The sequence below is a fragment of the Bubalus bubalis genome, chromosome 1, assembly GCF_019923935.1.
Source record: "Bubalus bubalis isolate 160015118507 breed Murrah chromosome 1, NDDB_SH_1, whole genome shotgun sequence".
Classification (NCBI taxonomy): domain Eukaryota; kingdom Metazoa; phylum Chordata; class Mammalia; order Artiodactyla; family Bovidae; genus Bubalus; species Bubalus bubalis.
Window position 1 is genome coordinate 155,305,680 of NC_059157.1, and position 25,670 is coordinate 155,331,349.

The 25,670-nt window shown below is 39.3% G+C and overlaps 1 protein-coding gene across 4 annotated transcripts in view; it reads left to right on the forward strand.

Annotated features, from left to right (window-relative positions):
* VEPH1 (ventricular zone expressed PH domain containing 1) overlaps nt 1-25,670 on the forward strand; it is a 287,956-nt gene that overhangs the window by 214,052 nt on the left and 48,234 nt on the right. For 3 of the 4 annotated variants that reach the window (XM_025289274.3, XM_025289293.3, XM_025289271.3), the window contains exon 11: nt 2,891-3,025. The exons of the other annotated variant lie outside the window; for it this stretch is intronic. In XM_025289274.3, coding sequence (XP_025145059.3) covers nt 2,891-3,025 — 135 coding nt within the window. The remainder of the gene's footprint in view (nt 1-2,890; nt 3,026-25,670) is intronic. 4 annotated transcript variants of the gene reach the window in all.

The following is a 25,670-nucleotide window of genomic DNA, read 5'->3' on the forward strand; positions in this document are numbered from 1 at the left end:
GGCAGAAAAAGGAGAATGCAAATGTTACAAAATGGTTAAAAATTAGGCCAAGTAATAATAAGTTTCTTTACTTCTATCAATAAAATATTTCTGTAATAGTCCCAATGAAAGTCACTAATCAGACAGTTATATTTCTTTATAAAATGGGGCAGGTTTATTAAGAAAAAAATGAATTTTAATGCTGAATGTATCATAGTTGTAAAGTGGAACTATAACAATTAAGAAAGAAAAGAGACAATTTAGACATGGCTCAGGGATACCATCTTTTTCTATATGAAGTCTCAAGAACACGTAATCATATCTTGTAGAGAACAACTCATATTTTGACATGAATCAAATTGTATATGAATATAGGGACTTCCCTGGTGGTACAATGGTCAAGAATCCACCTGCCAATGCAGGGGACACAGGTTTGACCCCTGGTCTGACAAGATTCCACATGCCTCAGAGCAACTAAGCCCATGGCCACAACTACTGAGCCCACCTGCAGCAACTAGGAAAGCCCACACACTCTAGAGCCTGTGCTCCGCACCTAGAGATGAGAAACCGCAGAACAAGAAGCGCGTGCGCTGTGGCAAAGGCAGCCCCAGCTCCCCGCAACTAGAGAAAGCCTGAGCGCCGCAACCAAGACCCAGCACAAAAGAAAGTGTATATGAATGTAAAAAACAGCATTGATTTTCTTCCTTTTCTTGAAATAAAAACCTTCTTCTCCTACTTTACTAATGTTTTTCAAGTAGTTTTCATCAGTGATTTTGTACTTGGTTTCATCTTTGGCTTTATTCTTCACAGTTGTCAGTTTTCTGAAAACAGACCAAGAAAGCTTGATTTTATCTTTGCCCTTTCTGTCTTATTTTATTGACTTAGTCTGAGTCTTTGTTTTTTCTTTTTGAGCAAAATCACCAACAAACATCTAGGTTTTTTTTCTTTGTTCTTTTTACCATAATGTTTCCTTTCTTTTTCTACACCTTTGATACTGTGTGATCTGGATGAAACCTGACTTTGGGATAACTAAAAATATCATATCTTTGATTTGACAGTTACAAACCCATACGAGCCTAGTATGCTGGGCTAGACTTTTTCCTTTCTCTGTCAATTTACAGACTCATGATGGAGTTCTCAAATTAAGAGATTCCAGTCTAAATGGACCTCTTTGGAATGATGATTAATTACATCAGGTCCTGCTCTTTTTTAAGTGAATGGTCATATGCTGTATACATTTCTGATAATAATCAAGAAATTCCCAGATGTATACACATTTTGGGTTTCACATTAATCTGTTACTGGCTCTTAACCTTTTTAAACCTGTCAGCAACTTACTCAGAGTATACAATCCTCCACCTTTTCCCACTAAGTACCAAAAATAGTTCATGTTGAGGAGGATAATAATGAAATTTTTCTGGAAAAGAATTGTTATACACTTACTAAATAGAAACCATGTACACAGAGACTATCTAGAGAGTCTCGTAAGTCAATATTTGGACACTCATTGACATTGAAAATGGGATTTTATAAGCCAATATCATTATTTTTTTACACCTCACACATGAAGGATAATATATATTATATATATTATATTTTGTGTGTGTGTGCATGTGCGCGTGTGTGTGTAATTGTGTGCCTTTATGTTCTGTATGTTTGTATAAAATTATTTCCTTGAATTGAGACACCTCTCACATTCTTAGGTATAACATCACATGTAAATGACTGTTAAACACATAATTTATTAAACATACAATCTAAATTTTCCTTTGAAATTTTTATTTTCATTGACTTGAATGAAATATATGTAAATGTAATTTTTTCTTATGTTAACAATCTTATTGTCCAAAACTTAAAATATCTTAAAGCTCTAAGAATATTCAGCCATTATACACTTTAGGACTGAAAATGTTTTTCTTTTCCCAACCCTCCTTTACACTGTTCATATCTGAGCAATTGAATAATGGACTGTTGGTTATTTAATGTCTATTATTCATGATTTACTCTGTATAAATAAACTTGATGTATGCATGCTGCATGCTAAGTTGTGTCCAGCTCTGCAACTCTGTGGACTGTAGCCCCCAGGCTTCTCTGTCCATGGGGATTCTCCAGGCAAGAATACTGGAGTGGGTTGCCATGCCCTCCTCCAGGGGATCTTCCTGACCCAGGGAGCAAACCCACGTCCCTTATGTCTCCTGCATTGCCTAGTGAGTTCTTTACCATTAGCGCCACCTGGGAAGCCCTGAAAAAACTTGATATTTGTACTCTAATTTTATACCTTAATTCTCAGATCTTTGAAAAATAAATATGAATATTTATATTAGCCATTTTCCAATTAAGTAACATCCTTGAGAAGTGATTGATATAAACACTAGTTTACAAAGGTTGCTGCTGCTGCTAAGTCACTTCAGTCCTGTCCGACTCTGTGCGACCCCATAGACAGCAGCCCACCAGGCTCCCCCGTCCCTGGGATTCTCCAGGCAAGAACACTGGAGTGAGTTGCCATTTCCTTCTCCAATGCATGAAAGTGAAAAGTGAAAGTGAAGTTGCTCAGTCGTGTCCGACTCTTAGCTACCCCATGGACTGCAGCCTACCAGGCTCCTCCGTCCATGGGATTTTCCAGGCAAGAGTACTGGAGAGGGGTGCCATTGCCTTCTCCTTACAAAGGTTAGGCATATTTATAGAAATCAATATCAACTGTCTTGAAAACGCTATTTAATAAGTTAAATTTTCTATTAAAAAAGTAGAAAGCATGAAATGTACTGTACATTTGATCTGCAAAATAGATTTCTCTGTAGCTTTATTTAAACCATTTTTAAGTTCAGACCAAGACTAGTGCTTTGCAGCCATCACACAATATTGTTGGGACAAGAGATAACATGTCATGTTTCTCTCATGAATGCCCTTTCAGAGCCTGTTTCCTGAGCCGCTGTCCATTCAGAGTCATTCTGTACAATTCCTCAGAGCTCTATGGGAGAAGACTCAGGCAGGGGGTGCTCACAGCTTTGAAACAGCCATGATAGAGTCCACATTCCCACAGCAGAAGGTAAATGCTTCTTTCTTTGCACATGTTATTTTTAGCCAAGATTCAAGATGAAAGAGTTTGCTTTTTCTTAATGGTTCAATTTTTCCTATTCTTTCCTTTCCTTTCTTTTATTATTATCAGAAGACACTAAGTAATGATTTACATGTCATGCTATAGTGGATTCAGGACCTAGTGATATCAGTAGACAGAGTCACTGCCTTTTGAGGCTCCCAGACTGACATAATACAGCCCACTCAGAGCCACACAGAAATGGAAAACATTTTACAGATAGACAACTCTAGGACTGAAGAGGAAAGAGCAATTGGACTTTAGGTTCTTTGGGGCTTTTCATTTCTTCCCTGCATACTTCCTCTCATCACTTGACCCTCTGCTGTCACCACAGAGTTAGAGAAGGACGACAAGATGAACAGGAAGGAAGAGAGCATGGTCAGGGTGAGAAAGAGCTCTGTTACGACAGGCATGGATGATGTGAACTAGAGCATTTTAGGAGTGTGGAAATAGGGACATCTCTCTCAGGAAACAGTTGACCAAGACCTCCTGAACAGGCCCTCAAACTGGAAAAGACCGGAAAGTGGAACCATGCCCACCCAGTCAATAGAGTGAAACTGGAAGTGGATGCTCACTGCTGTGATCACATTGAAAAGGGCCACAGGCCTAGGTATGGAGAATAATTGGAGGAAGCCTGACTGGAGACAGGAAGACTATGAAGGAAGTGACCACTGTAGTCAGGTAGGAAATGAAAGCCTGAACCGAAGTTGGAAGTTATAGGAAGAGGATGGATTCAAGAGGCAGTAAAGAAGCAGAATCAACAGGACTTGGTCCCTGATAAGGAAGATGGAAGAACCAAAAATGACTCCAGGTGTATCTATGGCCAATGGATAATGGCACCATCTTTAAAAAGTTGACCACAAAGGAAGCTGATGTGGAGGAAGAAGATAAATCATTCTGGTTTACACATTTTGACCACGAGTTGTTTGTGTAGATAACCAAGTGGTGATGGTCTTTGAATTACCAGTGTGGAACTTAGGAAGAAAGCCAGAACTGGAGATATTGGACTCAGGTGTCAAAGATAGCACTTGATGTCATGACAGTAAGTTGAATCACTCAGGGAGAACATGGCTAATGAGAATAGAAAATGGTTATTGATCTCTCCCTTCTCATATTCAGAGAACCTAATTATCCTTATTTTGCTTTCAAGAAAGCCCGGTAATAAGCATTGGATGCTTACTGATGAAACCAGAGATTCTAGGAGTGTATGATCTTGGTCTTTGTCCTTGTTTTACTATTAAAAAGGGGAGCAAACATACTAATATTAAATAAATTCAAAGTATAAACAACTAGCAAATTAATTAAAAAAAAAACTGTTATATTGTGAAACAAACTCAATACCTCTTAAGTGCTAAAGGGTTGTGAAAAAAAGGGAAATGGTAGTAATTAGTCAAAAGTTTAGTTAGTATGGTATGTAAGACACTGAAACTACATTCTATTATTGCATCACTATTTTTGACTTTGGTTTAAGAATTAGATATGTAGTATGAAAAATAAAGGAAATCCCATAATTGCATCAATGCAAAGTAGAATGGAATTCTTTCCTTATTTCATGCAAATTTTGAACTATTGTATCATGTTTAAAGACAATGCCTCAAATTCTTAGCAATGTTTCTCTGTGAGCTGTATTTTAACTAGAGGGAACTAGTAAATTAAAACTTGGCAGGCAGCATCAAGTCCTAAGAGATTGGGAAAAAAAACATGCCAAACAAGTTTTGTACATGCTCACAAGTATGCTTATTCATATTTCTTCTAGTTCATACCAATAAATATTCCTCTAGGGAACAATTAATTGTAGAACAAAATGTTTTAGAAATTTCAGAAGTTTTATAATTTGGTTTACTCATAAGTATTAGAAAAAAGCTTTGACATCTGGAATGTACATTATGTGGCAAGGTTATCAGCCCAGGTATTTCCCAATCAAATTGATTAGGAAATGGCAACCCACTCCAGTGTCCTTGCCTGGAGAATCCCAGGGACGTAGGAGCCTGGTGGGCTGCAGCCTATGGGGTCGCACAGAGTCGGACATGACTGAAGCGACTTAGCAGCAGTTATCTTTATTTTATGAAGTAGTCTTCTCATTAAATTCAAAACAGCTGTGAGAATGGTCCAACGTCTGCTTTCTTGGCACCACCTGTGCCAGTCTGTACTCATGCTAGTAATTTGAAAATTATGGGCAGGTGTTTATCTGTTGCTGTGATAGAATTACATTGCAGCCAACTAAATTCAGTTATACAAAGAAGGAAGAAACTTCTGAGAAAATACCTAAGTCTCTGGAATATTTGGCAAAACTAATACAGTTATGTAAAGTTTAAAAATAAAATAAAATTTAAAAGAAAAAAGAAAAGAAAAAAGAAAAAAAAATTCTCTGGAGAGTTTGTTATTGAGAATTTTTAAAATAAAATCTTGGAATTTTAGAACTGAACATCAACAGTAAGATATCTATTAAATTGCAAACTTCTTGAAGGCAAGGATCGCACTGTTTTTACCATTATATTTCCAGAGTCACACAGTGCCTGACACATGGTTGCTGCTGCAGCTGCTAAGTCAGGCTCCCAATAAATAATAAGGACCAATTGAATAAGGCTTCCCAGGTGGTGCTAGCAGTAAAGAACCCACGTGCCAAGGCAGGAGATGCAGGAGACTGGCGAGTTACAGTCAATAGGATCACAAAGAGCCAGACATGACTGAAGTGACTTAGCACACATGCATGCACCAATTGGATAAATAAATAAATCCTATCACTTTCCAGATGTTGCAGTTGGAAGCATAGGGACTTGTTACAGATGACACAACTCGTCAGTGGCAGAGCAGGAGCACAAGCGTACACCATGGTGGCATGAGGGCCAACACCAATACTCTGGGTTTTCTCTACTCTGTGCTTGTAAGATTACAATTCCCTGCCTCTTGCAATAAGCCTTGGACATGTGACTTGCTTCAGCAAATGATATATAAAAAGGGATATGTATCACTCCAGGCTCCTCCATCCATGGAATTTTCCAGGCAAGAGTACTGGAGTGGGTTGCCATTTCCTTCTCCAGGGAATCTTCCCAACCCAGGGATCGAACCCAGGTCTCCCACATTGCAGGCAGACGCTTTACCATCTGGGCCACCAGGGAAGCCCTGTATCACTCCAGTCAGAAGCTTTTAAGAACCACTTTGAAGAACCAGTGCTTGTCTCTTCATCTTGCCTCTCTTCCCCTACCATGGAGATTGCAGAAGCAAATGTTGATATTGACTGGTCAGAACGATGGCCACAGCCTGCAACTCCAAACTCCCACACAGAAGATGGCTTCTCTGGAGAGTTACCCAGAACCCCCTACACACGTGCGCACGCGCGCACACACACACACACACACACACTTTACATGAGCAAGGAACAACCTTCTGTTCTGTTAAAAACTATAGTTTTTATGTTTGTTATGGGTGTATAACGTACCTATCTTTACTAGTTATCTTGATTTTAAATAGTAATAAAAACATTTTTTTAAACCTGGATTAATGGAAAGATATGCTCTTCCCCTGGCTAGGAACACTGATTATGCAAATGGAAATTACTCTCAGATTATAAATATAATTTATTTCCAACCATAATAGCAACAGAATTTCTTCATGGAATTAGACAAACTGATCCTAAATTTGAGAATAAACAAAACAGTTCTGAAAAAGAACAGAGAGGAGAAAATTTTTTCTACTAGGAAATGAAAACTTATTGTAAAAGCACAATAAGATGAGGGGATGATTATTGCTACAGGGATAAATTAATAGTAAGGAATATAGAGTCCAGAGCTAGTTCCAAGAATATATGCATACTTGATAGATGATAGAAGGGAGATTTCCAATCAGTGAGGAGAAAATAAAGTATTTAAAAAGCAGTATAGGGATATGTCGGAGAAGGCAATGGCACCCCACTCCAGTACTCTTGCCTGGAAAATCCCATGGATGGAGGAGCCTGGAAGGCTGCAGTCCATGGGGTTGCTGAGGGTCGGACACGACTGAGCAACTTCACTTTCACTTTTCACTTTCATGCATTGGAGAAGGAAATGGCAACCCACTCCAGTGTTCTTGCCTGGAGAATCCCAGGGATGGGGGAGCCTGGTGGGCTGCCTTCTATGGGGTCGCACAGAGTCGGACACAATCGAAGTGACTTAGCAGCATAGGGATATGCGATTTTTCCAGATTGAAAAGATAAAATTCAATGCTGTCTTGACACTATCATGAATAAATTAACTCCAAATACAGCTCTAAATGGAATCAGTGAAACTTTACAACAATTAGACAAAAATAACAATGGTTGTCTTTATGACCTCAGGATAAAAGTTTAAGACCTAAGTAAACAGAGATCATAAAGGAAAAATGAATAGATTTGACTACATAAAAAGTTTAAATTTCTGTATGACAAATTATACCATAACAAAGTTAAAAGGCAAGCATAACAGCATAACCTGGGTGGGAGCAGTTATTTAAAATACGTTTAACTGACACAAGCTCTCCTACACATCAGCAAGGAAGAGACAACCAACCCAAGAGAAAACTGGGCAAGACACATGAACAGAAAGTTCAGTGAACAAAAACTCAAGTGGCCAAAACACCTAAGAAAAGATGTTTAGACTCACTGAAAGTCGTTGAAATAATTGATTTAAAATATTAAAAATGAAGTACCATTTTACAATGATCAGACTATCAAGAATAAAAAATTGTGGCAATAAGGTTTTGGCAAAGATATAAAAAGATAAGAATGTTCATACATGACATATGAGATTATGTACTTAAGTAAATATCAGGTAGATCTACTTAAAAAAGAAAAAGTAATTAAAAATACATAGCAATAATTAGATTCATAAATGACAGCTAGCTAACAAGGGGAATGAGTAACAAGGGGCGGTGTACACTTTCCAGAAGTGTTCATTGCATTTATAACTAATCAGAAAAAAATGCTATAGGCATTTCCCCCACAAAGGATTTCCCTTATCTAGTTAATTGACAAATCTGTTTCCTCACATATTTTTATGTCTTCTTTCTTCCCTTCTTTCTTCTTCCTTCCCTCTCACCTGCCCTCCCTCCCTCCTTCTCTCTTTCTCCCTCTCCTTCCTTCCTTTATCTCTTTTTCTTTCTTTCAATGAGAGCATTTAAGTAAGAAATGCTCATTTCTTTCAACCAAACATGTAAAAATGTTATGTCCTAAGAGGGCTTAAGACAAATTTACCTTTACAATGTTTTTTAAAGGACAATCTGGCAGTAGCTGGTTATATTTTAAATTCATGTACCCTATTATCTTGAAATTCCATTTCTAGGTGCAACTCTCACATACTTGCACCAAGAGAACATGTCAATTAACAGAAGTAAACTGAACATTGCATCAAAAAATCAGGAACAATGCAAATGTTATCATTAGAAAGATGGAGAAAAATGTCATGGTATAGTCATGCTATACAGAAAGTGAAAGTGAATTTGATAGACATGAGCAGTAAAATGGAATAAATATTAAAAACATAATATTGATTTTTAATAAGCAAGTTGCAAAAGTATGACATGAATAGTATAATAGCTTGTGTAAATTTTTAAAACACACTAAGCAGTATTAGGCATTATTTATGGGTGCATATACTTGTGATAAAACTATAACAGCATATTTATAATCTCACAAAATTTGTGCTGGTGTTGTCTCTGGATAATGAGGAAGGGATGGGAAGGAGGGAAATGTTACTGGGAAGGAAATTAAGATCTCATGTAATTTTGTTTTTAAAAACTCAAAAGCAAAATATTAGCATTTGTTAAATTTGGCCTACAAGGTCATGGGTATTTGTTACATTATTCTTTGTACATGTCTTTCTTTCTTTCTTTCTCTCTTCCTTTGGATTAAACCTGTAAATAATGTCTATCAGTAGAGGATTGACAGATTTGACTGTAAAAATATGAGGTTTGTTAAAAAAAATCTGTCTAGTAACTTGAAAATATGTGTAATAAATATGAAAGACAAGTTTAATATCCTTAAGATACTATGAATTCATACAAATCAATAATCACTGAACCTAAGACATGAGCAAATAACTCAAAGGAGACTCTAAGTGCAGAAAAAGTATTCAGCCTCATTAGTAGTCAGGATTTAAAAACTGAAGTTAAGATAACAGTACTCTTTTTAATCCATTTTTTAAAAGACAGTAATCAGTGCTGGCTAGAGTTAAGGGAGTTTAGATACTTTCACACATTTCTAGTCAGTGTATAAATTATTTCAACATTTCTAAATAGGCAATTTAGCAATGCAGGTCAAGAGTCTTAAAAATATTCATATCCTTTAACACAGTGATTCTACTTCTAGGAATCTGTTCTAAAAAATAATCTGAAATGTGTACAGAACTTAAGATACGCACATCAAAAAAGTACTAGGGACTCATCTGTAGTAGCCTAAATGTCTACAAGTGTGCAAATGAAAGTGTTATATATGTATGCTATTAATATGTTTAATAGTACAATTAAGTATATTTTCTAATGTATAGCTTATATGATTAACATATAATTTACAATGTGTGATATAATAATATGTATGTCTAAAGATGGGACAAAGTAACATATAGACATCCATCTATATGGAAGAATATTAAGAAACCATGAAAAATCATGTTTACAAGAAACATTTAATGACATGAAACAATACTTTGTCAGATACCACATTGCAGGGTATAAAACTGTTTATATGAAGAAGATTATTTGGAGATTTACCCGTTAAGACAGCCAAAAGAAAACACCAGGCTCCTCTGTCCATGGGATTTTCCAGGCAAAAGTACTGGAATGGGTTGCCATTTCCTTCTCCAAAAGAAAACATAACAAGATGTATTAGAAGTGGTTATCTCTGGTGAATAGAATTAGCTATCTTCTATATTTTCTCTAACTGTCTATTTCTTTTACCAGCAAGGAAAAAATATTATTACAGAAGTATCCCCTTTTACTTATATTGCTTTATGTAAGGAAATGTAAATGAGCAGTTTATTTAAGAAATAAAGAAAATTCTATTTCACTAGGCAGGAACCAGTGATGCAGCATCATTGTATAGGTTGTGTCAAAGGTATTGGTCCTTAACTTTATAAGAAAGGAGGAAACGTTCATTTATGTTTTCAGTAAATAATTAGAGTGCTTACAATTGCCACATAGACTTCTAGGTGCTGAAGAAAGATCAATGAATTTAAAAATACATAATCAAAGACAAGAAAATTCCATTTTAAGATAACCAACTCTCATTGTAAAATAAAGATTTTAGAGAAAGGGCAGAATTTATTTAAGAAGTGAAGAGAATGGCCTCTGTGGAGGAACTAGAGATTCTATTAATAATTTCATTCCAGGGCACGTTTGCCTGGCTCTTCAGAGGGAGCGTTGCTCTGATTATCAGAGGACCAGACAGTTGACAAAGCTGATGGGGGGATTGTTGAAGGGCTGGAGTGTGAGAGAGGGGTCACTTTTATTGACACATATGTTCGAGTTCCCAAAGTATGGAGAAATTCCATATGCCATAACAATGAGGTCTCAAAACTATGCCCATTAAGGAAACAAAAAAAAAAAAAATTAAATTTACTGCTGAAATAAAATGTGCCCCATGCAGCTAACATTTGGAGATTTGTTTTCAGTCCACATTGCCACAAACACACTTGACAGTTCCCAGGGTGTCAAAGTATAAATAAAACCAAAGCTTCAATTCTGAGTGGCACAAAAAGAGACCTTCTGAAGCTCCCAAAGGCTTAGAGTTAGTGTTTTGAGTTACTGTGTTAACATAGTGCTTGAATAAATAAATACATAAGTAAGTAAATAAATAAGGAATGGACTTATTATATATAGACTGTAACTTCAAAATCTTACCAGAAATTCAGGTCTACATGGGTGATATAAGTGACATGTTCTCTAAGGAGAACAGTGTGAACCCAGATCTCTGAGAGAGGTTAGCTGTGTTGAACCTCCCTTTGGGAGGAAGCTAGATAATAATAGGGTAGATAGGAATTAGGTTTGAGATTTCAGAAGTCCAGATGGGGTTGGGGCCTCTTGGGCTTTTAGGCTATGAGTTCAGAACCAGAAAAACTTAAGCAAGTATCTAAGAAGCAAAGGAACTTTATTTGGGGGAGGGTGGGGGGCTCCAAAATCACTGCAGATGGTGATTGCAGCCATGAAATTAAAAGATGCTTACTCCTTGGAAGGAAAGTTATGACCAACCTAGATAGCATATTCAAAAGCAGAGACATTACTTTGCCAACAAAGGTCAGTCTAGTCAAGGCTATGGTTTTTCCAGTGGTCATGTATGGATGTGCGAGTTGGACTGTGAAGAAAGCTGAGCACCGAAGAATTGATGCTTTTGAACTGTGGTGTTGGAGAAGACTCTTGAGAGTCCCTTGGACTGCAAGGAGATCCAACCAGTCCATCCTAAAGGAGATCAGTCCTGGGTGTTCATTGGAAGGACTGATGCTAAAGCTGAAACTCCAGTACTTTGGCCACGCCATGCAAAGAGTTGACTCATTGGAAAAGACTCTGATGCTGGGAGGGATTGGGGGCAGGAGGAGAAGAGGACTACAGAGGATGAGATGGCTGGGTGACATCACTGACTCGATGGACATGAGTTTGAGTAAACTTCGGAAGTTGGTGATGGACAGGGAGGCCTGGCGTGCTGCGATTCATGGGGTCACAAAGAGTCGGACACGACTGAGCAACTGAACTGAAGAAGCAAAGGGGAGGTAAAAAGATACAAAGAAAGTATGAATAGGCATCTATACAAAGAAGCCAGTGCATGCTCAGTCACTCAGTCTCATGCAACTCTTTGTAACCCTATGGACTGCAGCCTGCCAGGCTCTCTTGTCCATGGTATTCTCCAGGCAAGAACACTGGAGTGAGTTGCCATGCCCTCCTCCAGGGGAACTTCCTGACCCAGGTATTGAACCAGGGTCTCCTGCCTTGGCAGGTGGGTTCTTTATCACCTTGCCACCTGTGAAGCCAGAGCAAGTGGTAAATCCAGTGATTATCAAGTAAACTCCATGCGAATGCAAGTCCTGATAGGAAACCACAGGCCAGGGGATCAGGAAGGCAGATTGAGGGTGGAATGTGGATGCAGATGCAAAGTTGGGGAGATGGTGGGCTTTAAAACACAAGGTCTGGGATTTTAAAAGAAAGGGGAAAGTGGTTCCATGTAGGAAATGACATGAACAATAACATGGAAGAGACGAAAGATCACAGTCATATCATGGTAAATATGACTTAGGCTCATCCATTCAGTTAAAAATATTTTTTTGCAAATACCTGTTCTATGCCAAGCACTGTACAGAGACCGAAACTAAACAACCATGCACTGCCACATGGAGACAGGCAAAGCACAAGTAAACAAATACACAATTTCCACACTGGTAGGTACTACACAAACATAAATGCCTGAAGGAAGACATGAAGGACAAGGGCATTGGATGGATGATCAGGGAAGTCTTCTCTGAGCTGGTGACAGAGATGTCCTTGTAAAGAGAGCCTATTTGCACAAAGACTTTAAGATTTAAAAAAAAAAGAAAAAAATCACAAACCAACACACACAAAAAAGAGGAAGAATTTAAAAAGAAAGCCAAAACCTTGGCATATTAGAGCATTCTCCTCCAAGTTTAAATCACATTCCATCAGAAAAATATATTTGAGAGACTTCCCTCATGGTCCAGTGGTTAAGAATCCACCTTGCAATGCAGTGGATGCAGGTTCAATCTATCCCTGGTCAGGGAACTAAGATCCCACATGCCTCAGAGAGACTAAGCCCACTCACTGCAAACAAGAGAGTCTGTGCGACCACACGAAAGATTCCACATAACATAATGAAGATCCCATATGCCACAACTGAGACCCGACACAGCTAAAGAAAGAAAGAAAAAAATTTTTGAGCAAGCACCCTCCATGCTTATTTTTATTTACTTATAAATTATATTCATGTATTCATTGGGCTTCCCAGGTGGCTCAGTGGTAAGGAACTGGCCTGCCAACAGGAGACGGGTTTCATCCCTGGGTCGGAAAGATCCCCTGGAGAGAAGGAAATGGTAACCCACTCCCTGTATTCTTGCCTGGGAAATCCAATGGACAGAGGAGCCTGGTGGGCGACAGCTTATGGGGTCACAAAAGAGTTAGGCACAACTTAGCAACTAAACAACAACAACAAATTACACTCATTATTTCCATTAGAAAGTATACTCAAAAGTAGAAATTGTAAAAGGAAGAAATGAAAAAGAAAATGGAAATTCTGTTTTCTCCTTCCCACATAACAGGAAAGGTCGTGCACATGTGGGAGTCAATTTCCTCCCATTCCACAGCATTGGAAGAAGCGTAAGGGTCGGGGGGAGCCAAGTAAATAAAAAGAGAGTGAAGATTAATGGGTTGAGAGTTGGTCTGGGGGCTTTACCACTGGCCTTCTAAGCTATGGCAAGGAGTTTAGATTTTATTGCAGTCTGTGGGAAGTCACCCAAGAGCTTTGAGCAGCAGATATTACCCAGCTTTTCTTCGAAAGATCACTCAGTGTGCTGTGTGGAGACTAGATCAGATCAGAAAAGGGCAAAAGTAAAATCCTGGCGATCATGAGGGAAACTATTACTAATCCAGATGAGAGAAAAAGAGTAGTTAAAACTGAGATGGTCTTGGGAGGGATAGAAATAAATGACACATTTAATATAAATTTTGAAGGTAAATGAGTCAGGTATAAAGGCTGGGGAGACTTTTGAAACCTTACATTTAAAATGCCTGTGAGACGTTCCAGTGGAATTGTTTAGTGGGCAAATGGGAAAGTGGTTTAGGCCAGAAGTATAAATGAAGGTATGGTTGGCACAGAGATGATGAAAGCCATGGGAAGAGTAAAACCATCTGGGATGAGAACACAGAGAGGAAAAGGATCCTATTCAGGACGAAGTCCAGAGAACAGCCAAGAAACAAAAGAAACACAGAAAACTTAGAGGTCACTGATCTCAAGAGAGAGTCCAAGAAAGAGAGAAAAGGGAATTGGGTGGAATTTGGCAACCAGATCAAGGAAGGTAAGTACAGATAAGCATCCATCCAAATTGGCAACTTAGAGCAGTTTTAATGGAGTTTTAAGAATAGGGTTCAAACGGGAGTCGGTTGAAAATTGAGAAGTGAAGAATGAGGAAGGAGGCATATTAATAGAACATGTAGGGAGCTGTTTTAAAAGTAAGGTGCTGCATGGCTTGGTGATGGAGCAAGTCTGGAAATGGAATGGAAGATTCGAATGGAAACTTCCAGAGCACACTTGTAAGTTGTTGGGATGAAGCAACAGAGAGGGAGAGAAAGATGAGTAGGAGAGGGAACGGAGCTGCACACAGACCCAGGCCCGTCAGTGGATTTGGTGCCAGGATGATGAGTGAGTTCTTTCTTACGGCCTTTCATCTTTTTCAAGGAAATAAGAGGTGAGGCCATCAACTGAGAGTGGAGTTGGGGAAGAAGGAGTGGAATGTAGGAGATGTGGGGAAAGAAAAATCTCAAATGAAATTCTCACAGAAAGGAGACAAGATCTTAACTACAGAAAAATGGCTGGACTGTCTGGCAACAAAGAAAATCCATTTGGCTTCAGAGATGATAGATTTAAGTTAAAACAGACAGATGATTTCCCCAACAGTGATCAGCTGTTCAGGGGCTAAATTCATCCACCCTTGGACGTTTGTCTTTTGGTTGAGTGTTAATGAGATGGTGAAAAGTTTCAAGGTAGGGTGGATCTGTATTTGAGAAGACGGAGGGTAAACATGCAGACCCAAAGAAAAGATTTAAAATGCTAAGAGGAAGGGTCTACACCTAGGAGACTCCATTTGAGAGATAGAAAGATTGTCTTTAGAGCCCAGAAAAAAAGCAGTTATTTTCTTCATGCATGCATGCTTGCTAAGTCACTTTAGTTGTGTCTCTTTGCAACTCTTGGACTGCAGCCCGCCAGGCTCCTCTGTCCATGGGATTTTCCATGCAAGAATACTGGAGTGGGTTGCCATACCCTCCTCCAGGGGATCTTCCTGACCCAGGGATCAAACGCCTATCTCTTATGTCTTCTGCCTTGTCAGGTGTGTTCTTTACAGCTGGCTCCATCTGGGAAGCCCAGTGTTCTATTCTTCCCCTTGGGAACAAGGGCATAAGCTCATCCATGAGCTCCTTGCCAAGGTGAAGGCAGGCAAACAGTGGCTAAGAGGCCAGATGAGGCCGATTGTGACCCTGTCCATGTTTACACCATGCTCTGTGCGTAAGGCTTGGGACACTAGGAAGCACTGGGAGAGTATTAGCTTAAACATGAGATAAATTTTTATTGCAGTTTATCTAGTATCAGTGGACTCACATTCTTCCACTATAGCCATGTAATAGTTCACCTGGGATTAATGCGATGAATTATAAGAGGAGAGGCTTAAAGGCAAACAGACCCCTTAAGCACTGACACGTCCTCTCGAACTTTTACAAGTAGGACTTTTATTGATGCCTTAGGACCACTGAGTTTGGAAATCCAGCCAAATTCTAAACTTTGCCCTCTTAAATACTGTCTCTACCTTCATTTGGATTCATTTTTTCCCCTTAACAGCTGTACGTTATAACAATCTAGTTGAGCCCCAATTCCATACATACCAACTCATTATATTAAGCGATTGTACCATTTTGTAAACACATAAAACCTAAGTGACAGTTCCATTCACTATTTAAAAACTAGAAAATCATTACCCTTACACTTGGCTAGTTAATACACACTATCACTATCTCCCTAACCACCATCCACATATACTGTGCTTATGTCATACTTAAGCTTTTTTTAAAGAAATTAAAATCAGCGTAAATATTTCCTGGGTTTAGTTTGAATCCTGGCTGATCACATGTATTGTGTTTCCTTCGTGTTTCACAAGCCAGACTATCCTGTAATGAAGCATGTCAACTTTACTACTGTTGTGAGCATTCCTTCACAGCCAGCCAGATGTTCTGCATCAGTCAAGGAAATTAAAAAAATAAAAGAAACCTTCAGAAAATAGTTAACAAAATAACTCTATTCCTAGGGGGACAGAGGTATGCAGTCCCTCCAAATTGTCTGTTCTAATGCAATAGTGGTTTAGTTTCTTTTCTTAAATAACCAGTGCACGAGTACAGTCTTTGTCTTTTCTGTTCCATGCTGTCATGGATATTGTGCCTACAGACACTGGGCACTGAGCTAGCAGGAAAAACAGCACCAAGCAAAGTGGAAGCATGGTCATTTGAAGCTCAGGATCTGGGTTTGAATCCTGGCTCCAGCACTTGTCAGTTATTTTATCTAAGTCCTCTCCGCCTTATCTTCTTTACCTGCAAAGTGCAGGAAACACCAGTACTCAGTTCACTGGGGTTTTGTAAGTTTTGGGAGACATAATACATGTAAAATCCTTGAACAGTGATTGAGACATAGTGAGAGGTCAATAAACAGAAACTAGTATTATCTTACTGTACTTCCTCTGCAAGACCTCTCTCAGCAAAATGAATAACAAAGCTTTCATCTTTTGAAAATGAGCTTTAATTTTGCAAAAGTCAAAAATGTATCCAGGCCTCGGTCTGTTGTAAAAGGAGACTTGTTTTTGTTCAGTCACTAAGTCATGTCTGATGACACCGTGGACTGCAGCACACTAGGCTTCTCTGTCTTTCACTATCTCCTGGAGTCAAACTTATGTCCATTGAGTTGGTGATGCCATCCAACCATCTCCTCCTGTATCGCCCTCTCCTCCTGGCCTCTATCTTTCCCAGCATCAAGGTCTTTTCCAATGAGTCAGCTCTTTGCATCAGGTGGCCAAAGTATTGGAGCTTCAGCTTCATCAGTCCTTCCAATGAATATTCAGGGTTGATTTCCTTTAAGATTGACTGGTTTCATCTCCATGGAGTCCGAGGGACTTTCAAGAGTCTTCTTCAGCACCACAGTTCGAAAGCATCAATTGTTTGGCACTCAGCCTTTTTTATAATCCAGCTCTCACATCCATAGATTTGGGGCTTCTCCAGTGGCTCCGTGGTAAAGAATCTGCCTACAATGCAGGAGTTGCAGGAGATGCAAGCTGGACCAGCTTTCTTATGGTCTAGCTCTCATATCCGTACATGACTACTGGAAAAACCATGGCTTTCACTATACAAAACTTTGTCAGCAAAGTGATGTCTCTGCTTTATAATATGCTGTCTAGGTTGGTCATAGCTTTTCTTCCAAGGAGCAAGTGTCTTTTAATTTCATGGCTGAAGTCACCATCTGCAGTGATTTTGGAGCCCAAGAAAATAAAATCTGCCACTTTTTCCACTCTTTCCCCATCTATTTGCCATGAAGTGATGGGACCAGATGCCATGATCTTAGTTTTTCAAATGTTGAGTTTTTAGCCAATTTAAAAAGGAGACTACTCAAACTTAATAATAGTTTCCAGGTTAAAAGCTGGGAAATTACTAAAGTAATGAAACCTTTTCTTGTGAGGTTCATGAATACACTCTAAAAACAGTTCCAAAACATACTCTAAAAATGTTTAGAGCAGTGGCTGTGTCACTAAGATGTGAGTTGTCATCCAAGTTTGAGATTCATTTCTAGATTAAATTCTGGGACTTTTTAATGTAAAAAAATCATAGCAATTTAGATACCTTAACACTAGACATATCAAGAAAGAAGAATCAGTGGCCCTATTGGCTTTTTTTGTTTTTTAAGTAAAGTTGCATGTAGATTGGCAAACTTTTAAGTCTAACATATTACTCTCTTCTCCTTAGAGATCACAGACTGGAGTAATCTTCGTTTTGTGCTCTTAATGGATACCAGTCTGAGGGGAAGGAGCCTTTTTTTAAGTCCTCTGCTAAATACAATCCAAAGTATCATTTGATGCTTCATTCCAGGATCTAGTAAAAATCCTTGCACAAGGTAAATCCTTGGTTAATACCCCTTGTAGCCAACCCAACTGCTCACATTTCCCATGAGTCCCTTTCTTCATGGTTTTTCCCCAGAGCTAAACACCCTGATTCCAAGGCTGGTTTCACTAATTCTCAGACCTCAGTGCCTCAGACTTGGGAGCTTGGGAGCTTGCAGGTTCCTGGGGCCTCCACAGGTCTTGCAAGGGGTACTTGCTGGGTGGGCCTGGGACTCTGCATTTTAGACACATGATCCAGGAGATTCAGAGGCAGGACACCCCACCATGTACTCTTACAGCAACACCAGAAAAGAGGCAAAGGCAACTGGAATCCACTTGCCTTGGCTTGAATCACATCTCTACCACCAACATGCTCTGGGAATCTGTGCAAATTGGTTAACCGCCCTAAAATTCACTCGCCTCATAGGATTGCTGCTGCTGCTACTGCTGCTGCTGCTCCTAAGTCGCTTCAGTCGTGTCCGACTCTGTGCAACCCATAGACAGCAGCTAGGAAGGGAAAATGAGATGATGCGTTTAGTTAGTTAAGCACCCAGCAGAGCAGTGGCACAGAGTAAGTGCTCCATAAACAGCGCCTATGAAACCATGACTTCATTCACTTCCAGACGGTGGTTAAATCACCTGTTTAGTTTTCTCTTTTTGGATTTGTAACAATTTAGATATATATATGGCTCTGCTTTACATTTTTTCCGTTTTCACCCCTTTCATAAGAACTGAGTGCTATGGTCTATGTCTGAGCAGGGCTCAGATACCTCATTATAAACCTGTGTGTGTCTAATTACTCCCTAAATGGGCACACCTCACTGCACCCTTTAATCTCAGTGTCTCATTAGAGTGCTCCATTTGCCACCTTGTTATTTCGCATCTCTTCACCCAGGTCCTCTTTTTTTTTTTTTCTGTTTCTCCTTTCATTCCTCATGTCTTCTTACACCCATTTCTTTATTCATAGTATTAAATCCCTCCTTTTATGCTTGTCATTATTACCTCCTTTCTGCACAGCTCATTACATCCCTCCATCTGTGAACCTCATTATGCCATTTCATTTTTATCTCATTACTCCCTCATCATGCACATACTATTAGTTCCTCCATTCATGCATGGCACTGCATTCTTTCTCTCTGCTTCTTATCACAACCTGCCCTTTCTACCCTCCCCCATTTAATGCTTCCATTTATAAATCACATTACATCCCCCCAAATGCCTTTATCTTTACACCCGATCATTTATGCATCTCATTACACCACTGCCCAGGCACATTTCTATGTGCATTTCTATTTGTACATCTCATTATGGCTCCATCAGACACGCACATGTCATTACCTGCCTCCCCTTTCAGATGTTCACATTGCATTGCATCTTTTTATGTTTGCATCTCATTACACCCTATACTCCTAGGTTTGACAACAAGCTAACAAAAACAGACAGATAAATATGTTACTTGCTTTTAGAAAATGAAATATGTTTTTCAGGCACCTAACATCAATGTTCTTTTAAAAGCCATTCATTTCAAAAAGATTTACATATATTTATCTAGCTAAGAGGCAAAAAACACTGTTTTATATCCATAAAAAGGAGCTTATCTTACTTTGTTCATATCATCATCATTATCACTACTTTGTATTATTTCTCTACAGTTTACAAAGTAGCGGAATTACCCTGAATTGATTTGTGGCAACAGCTCGCTGAAGGAAGCAGCTTAAGGATCACAGTCATTGTACAGACTGAGAAGTACATAGAAAGAGCCTAGAAATTAACATATTTCCCAAGAATTGCCAGTGAATGACAGTAGTAGGGCTCAAACTCAGATCTTCTGACTCCAAAACCTGCATTCTTTATACCATCCCACTGTGCAGAAAAGAACCTTATTTCTAAGTTTCACTTCTGTCATTTAATCCATTCGGTGATTTAGATTTGGTTTGTTTTCTAAAACAAAAGAGTAGAACCTGTTTCAAGCACTTTGCATTTCATGTCTTTGTCTCTGAGTTTGAAGAGCTAGATTAAAAGAAGCCTTCATGTGGAGCCCCCCCAACAAGAATGGATGCAAAATATCAGGAGAAATAGATGGTCCTTTAACAACCTTCACCACCAAGGCCAGCCTCACACATGCTAGATGAGGAGATCCCTCTATGAGGAATTTGAGGGGTACCAAGGAATCTCCCCCACACATGCAGAACCTTTCTTCCTCACAGATTCTAATCCCTACCAGTCTCTTTGATTCACTGAACTGTGTTCTCTGCCTCACTTTTATTTGTTATTAAGTTATGAAATAATTGACATTCAGGGAAACACAGAAAGATGATATCCATTCCCACCACAAGATAGAAGAGATGTTTGCATTTCCTTCCATATTTACTTCAAATATTTTCCTTTATGAAAAGGAAATACTGCAAATACTCTCCTGAGGTTTGTGTGTATTAATTCCATGGTGCCTCAGATGGTAAAGAAGACACCTGCAGTGCAGGAGACCAGGGTTCGATCCACGGGTTGGGAAGATCCTCTGGAGAAGGGAATGGCAGTCCACTCCAGTATTCTTGCTGGAAGAATCCCACGGACAGAGGAGCCTGGCAGGCTACAGTCCATAGAGTTGCAAAGAGTTGGATACAACTAAGCACATTGTTTTTTAATTTTACCATATGCATTTATCTTTTGCAATATGTTATTTATGTCTTGAAACTATATCTGTTCATACATGTAGATCTAGCTCATTCCTTTTAACATCTGTGGAATTTTTCATTGTGTAAAGAGACCAGAGTTTGCTTTATCCCTTTCTCTACTGAGGGATAATTCAACTGGGTAGTTCAACTTACCATGGCTGCCTTGATCTCTACTACTTCACCAATGCTTAGCACTGTGCTGTATCTGTTGAAAGACAAACGGAGACATCTAAAGTTTCCATATCATGGGAAGCAATGCCTTCTCATTAAGTCCATGATAGAGTCAGTTTTATCTCTTTCATCACTGCTCCAAGTAGTAAAGTGAAAATAAAAGTGAAAGTCACTCAATCGTGTCCGACTCTTTGTGACTCCATGGACTGTCCATGGAATTCTCTAGGCCAGAATACTGGAGTGGGTAGCCTTTCCCTTCTCCAAGGGATCTTCCCAACCCAGGCATTGAACCCAGGTCTCTTGCATTGCAGGCAGATTCTCTACCAGCTGAGCCACAAGGGAAGCCCCCAAGTAGTAAACATATCAACAAAATGATCATTCTTAAAGTAAAACTGGACCCTGGTCAAATGTCGATATGCATTGTTGTTGTTCCGTTGCTAAGTTGTGTCTGACTCTGCGACTCCATGGACTACAGCACACCAGGCTTCCCTGTCCTTCACCATCTCCCAGAGCTTGGTCAGACTCATGTCCACTGAGTCGGTGATGCCATCCAACCATCTCATTCTCTGATATGCATTTAGCCTATTAAAATAATTGTACCTAGAAAGAGTGATCTGATCCCCAGAAAGTGGAATGCCTTCGATGACAGCAGCATGTAAAGATAGAGAAAAATACAGTGTTTTCTGCAGAAGTGTGGTTGATTTTCCCTATGGTTTAAGAAGCAGTGGTTTAAGAAGTTACTGGAGACTATGCCAGCCCCTTTTGCAATCAAACCATGATGACTGTGGTCACCACAAGCATGGCCTATTTCATGCATGAGAAAGGGCTGTTGGATGGTAATTTCTCGAAAAACTTCACAGTGTAGAAAGACCTTCCATTGTGATGTGGAAAAGGAATTCTTCATACTGTGCTGGTGGGAATGTAAACGGGACAGCCAACCTGAAGAGCAGTTTATCAGAACCTAGTGAAATTAAAGATATGTATAATGTTAACTTTTTAATATCTCGTGAAAACAAGGTTTGTGGAGCAGAGATTATTATTTATAGCAAATAACCTCACAGGTTCTCCTTTGCCTCAGTTTTTTACCCTCATGCAACATGATGAAAACCAAAAGTCATCCTACACATAGCAGGGTCTGTATTATAGGTAAAAGGAAAGGAAAATATTAGTCACTGAGTCATGTCCAACTCTTTGCGACTCCATGGACTGTAGCTCACCAGGCTCCTCTGTCTATGGGATTCTCCAGGCAAGAATACTGCAGTGGGTTGCCATTTCCTTTTCCAGGGGATCTTCCCAAACCAAGGATCAAACTCAAGCCTCCTGCATTGCAGGCAGATTCTTTACTGTCTGAGCTACCAGGGTATTGTAGGTAAAGAACCAGAAAATATTAATCTGGATATTTGTATAAGAGAGGAACAGCACCTCCACTCTTCTGAAAGAAAGAGAGAAAAATCTTTGCTCCTTGGAAAGGATTCTGGGTTCTTACTCTTACCTTTTGGGATGAAGATAAATTGTTCCAGTAGAGTGAGACTTGTGTCTCCAGCTTGATAAACCGGGAATGTCTCCAAATCCTGGGTCTTATCCCCACCTTGAAATGTGAACATACACATATGTCTGGGAAGATAAGTCTCTCTGGATAGTCTTTCACTTTCTGATTAGTTATGAATTAACTTCTGAAGCTTGTCCTTTTAGCCCAGGTCCTAAGTTTCAGTAAAAATTTTCTCAGAAAGCCCAAACTGTGCAGAACCATAAAAATGTTTTCTCTGTATTCTTACATATGCCCTATAATCCAGCAATTTCACTCCTAAACGATTACCTCATAAAAATTCTTGCTCATGTCCACAAGGAGGCAGGTATGATGAGAATATTCATTACTGCATGGTCTGTCTAGGTGCAGAGATAGAGGCACCCTTGATGCCCATTCCTAGGAGAATGGTGAGATAAAATGTGGAGGATGGTGAAGATGTACTAGGAAATCACATTGCAGCAGTAGAGGCAACAAACTAAATACATATACAAACCATGTAGAGATCTTGAGTGAAGCAAATGAAAAATAGAATGTAGTCTACAGCATAATGTGTTTGTGAAAATGTCAAATACCTTAAACATCGCTACCTATTTTTCAGGAATACATATCTATTTAAAGACATATATCAAACTCCCAAGAGTGAGAACTTCTATAAAGTGGAGGAGGGAGTAGCAGTCTAAGAATGAGAGAGTATCAGGGATAAAGGAGGAAATTTTTTTTTAATGTATTTGTTTATTTGATTGCACTGGGTCTTAGCTGTGTCATGTAGAATCTAGTTTCCTGACCAGGGATCAAACTCAGGTCCCTTGCATTGGAAACACAGTCTTAGCCACTGGACCACCAAGGAAGTCCTTGAAGGAGGAAAATTAAGACAAGAGAAGGACCTCGTGCTCCAACAAAATAACATACAGAGCTGAGGAGTATGGTTATCTCACTGCTGCTGCTAAGTCACTTCAGTCGTGTCCGACTCTGTGCGACCCCACAGACGGCAGCCCACCAGGCTCCCCCATCCCTGGGATTCTCCAGGCAAGAACACTGGAGTAGGTTGCCATTTCCTTCTCCAATGCATGAAAGTGAAAAGTGGAAGTGAAGTCACTCAGTTGTGTCCGACCCTTAGCAAACCCATGGACTGCAGCCTACCAGGCTCCTCCACCCATTTGATTTTCCAGGCAAGAGTACTGGCATGGGTTGCCATTACCTTCTCCAGTTATCTCACTAACGGATTCCAAATGAGGAAAAAGAAAGCCTGCCCAATGAGTTTTTCCACATCAGCACCCTCTGTGGTCTGGTACCACATAGTAATACATAGTAGTCCTAGATGCTCAGTAAGTAGTCGTTAAATACAGGTGGCAACCATTGATTAGGAAAAAAAAGTAAATAACTGTAATTTTTTGCTTTCCAGTATGAAAGGAGATTCCGTGGGAAAGTGGGCTGTCATTGATAATAGTTCTAGTGATTACGTTCGCTCTGACACTCTAGATATGCCAACGTTTTCTTGACACTTGAACAGTCGTAGTCTTTTGCCCTTGCTTTCACTCTGGTAACAGATACTTTGCCTTTAATGGACTAAAGTTTAAAAGAAATTGGATCCTTAAATAAATTAATTATGGGTTTATCAAACATTTATGAAGCCTCTTCACCCAGTTTGCCACCTTTATTTTGACTCAGTCCATATGCTTATATTTACTTTTCTATAAAAGTTTACTTTATTTAAACTCTTGTCATGTTTACTGCCATCTTTCTGTAGTTTAAAAAAAAAATCACTTTTTACAGTCATTAGATGAGTGTGAAAATTTGACTTTTTGAATCAAAACAAATATCCTATCATATTTATTGGTTCTTGAATGAAAGAATTCTTTAAAAAAAAAAAAAAAGGAAAAAAAAACCTCTCTTAAATAAATCAAACATGAATGCTTTCTTCCAGCCACTTTAAGCCAGAACCATACAACTGTCACTACTTGCTAGGAAACAGTTCAGTTCTTCCCAACACTCTGGGATTCAAAAAATAAGAAGAAAGTCAAGTCTGTTTCATGATCTATAGTAATAGGAAAAAGCTTGCCACTTTGACCTCAAATACTCATGTGTACTTAGAGTTCTTTTCCTAATCAGGGGTGAAAAAAGGAGAGACGATGGGACATAGCACATATGGGACATCCATGTGCAATACTGGAACACACTATGAGCTCTTCAAGGTCAGCACCCTTGCTGCCTCTGCTCAGTCTGTGTTCCAGACATTGCACACCTCCCTCCCCATGCATGCAACCTCCTGCCAAGTCTCAAATGAGTCCCAACAAGTTCAGCATTCATGCCTCAACTCTTCCTTCCATATTGCAAAATTTGGAATAAAAAAGTCTCTGATTATCAGGAATGAAATTTTTACTCTTGCAACCAGATTGTGTATTTTGTCATATGAAACCAAAGTATTGTGGAAAAGTATGAACATATGCATATGAGGATTGACAAATTCCTCAAATACCAATTAATGGAGATGAATCAGCCATCCTTGCATCTATTCCCAGGGGTGTAGGATTAATTTCCCAGTCAGTGCACGTCAGAATAACTTGCGGAGCTTGTTTAGAAATGCACGTTACCAGGCCCAAACTCAGACTTATAAGGTTAAGTTTCAGAGGCAGACCTGTATCTGATGTTTGTAACAGTTTTCCCAGGGATTCCTGATGCCAATACCTCCTGAGAACTGGAGATCCAGAAAAGCTGAAGGTCTTGAAAACAAGCAGTCAACATGCAATATTGATGGATTCAGGCATTCTCCTTCAGTTACTACATTTTATTCTAAAAGCTTGTTTTATAATATTAGATAAAATGAATTCCTATAATATGCATAGTTGTTGTTCAGTCACTCAGTCATCTCCCACTCTTTGAGACCCATTGTACTACAGCATGCCAGGCTTCCATGTCCTTCACTATCTCCCAGAGTTTGCTCAAACTCATGTCCATTGAGTTGGTGATGCCATCCAACCACCTCCTCCTCCTGTCACTCCCTTCTCCTCCTGCCCTCAATCTTTCCCAGCAAGAGAGTCTTCCAATGAGTTGGCTCTTTGCATCAGCTGGCCAAAGTATTGGAGCTTTAGCTTCAGCATCAGTCCTTCCAATCAATACTCAGGGTTGATTTCATTTAGGATTGACTGGTTTGATCTCCTTGCTGTCCAGGTGATTCTCAAGAGTTTTCTCCAACACCACAGTTTGAAAGCATCAGTTCTTCCACACTCAGCCTTGTTTATGGTCCAACTCTCATCCATACATGACTGGAAAAACCACATTTTTGACTAGACAGACCTTTGTTGGCAAATTGATGTCTCTTTTTATAAATACACAGTCTAGGTTTGTCATAGCTTTTCTTCAAGGACCAAGTGTCT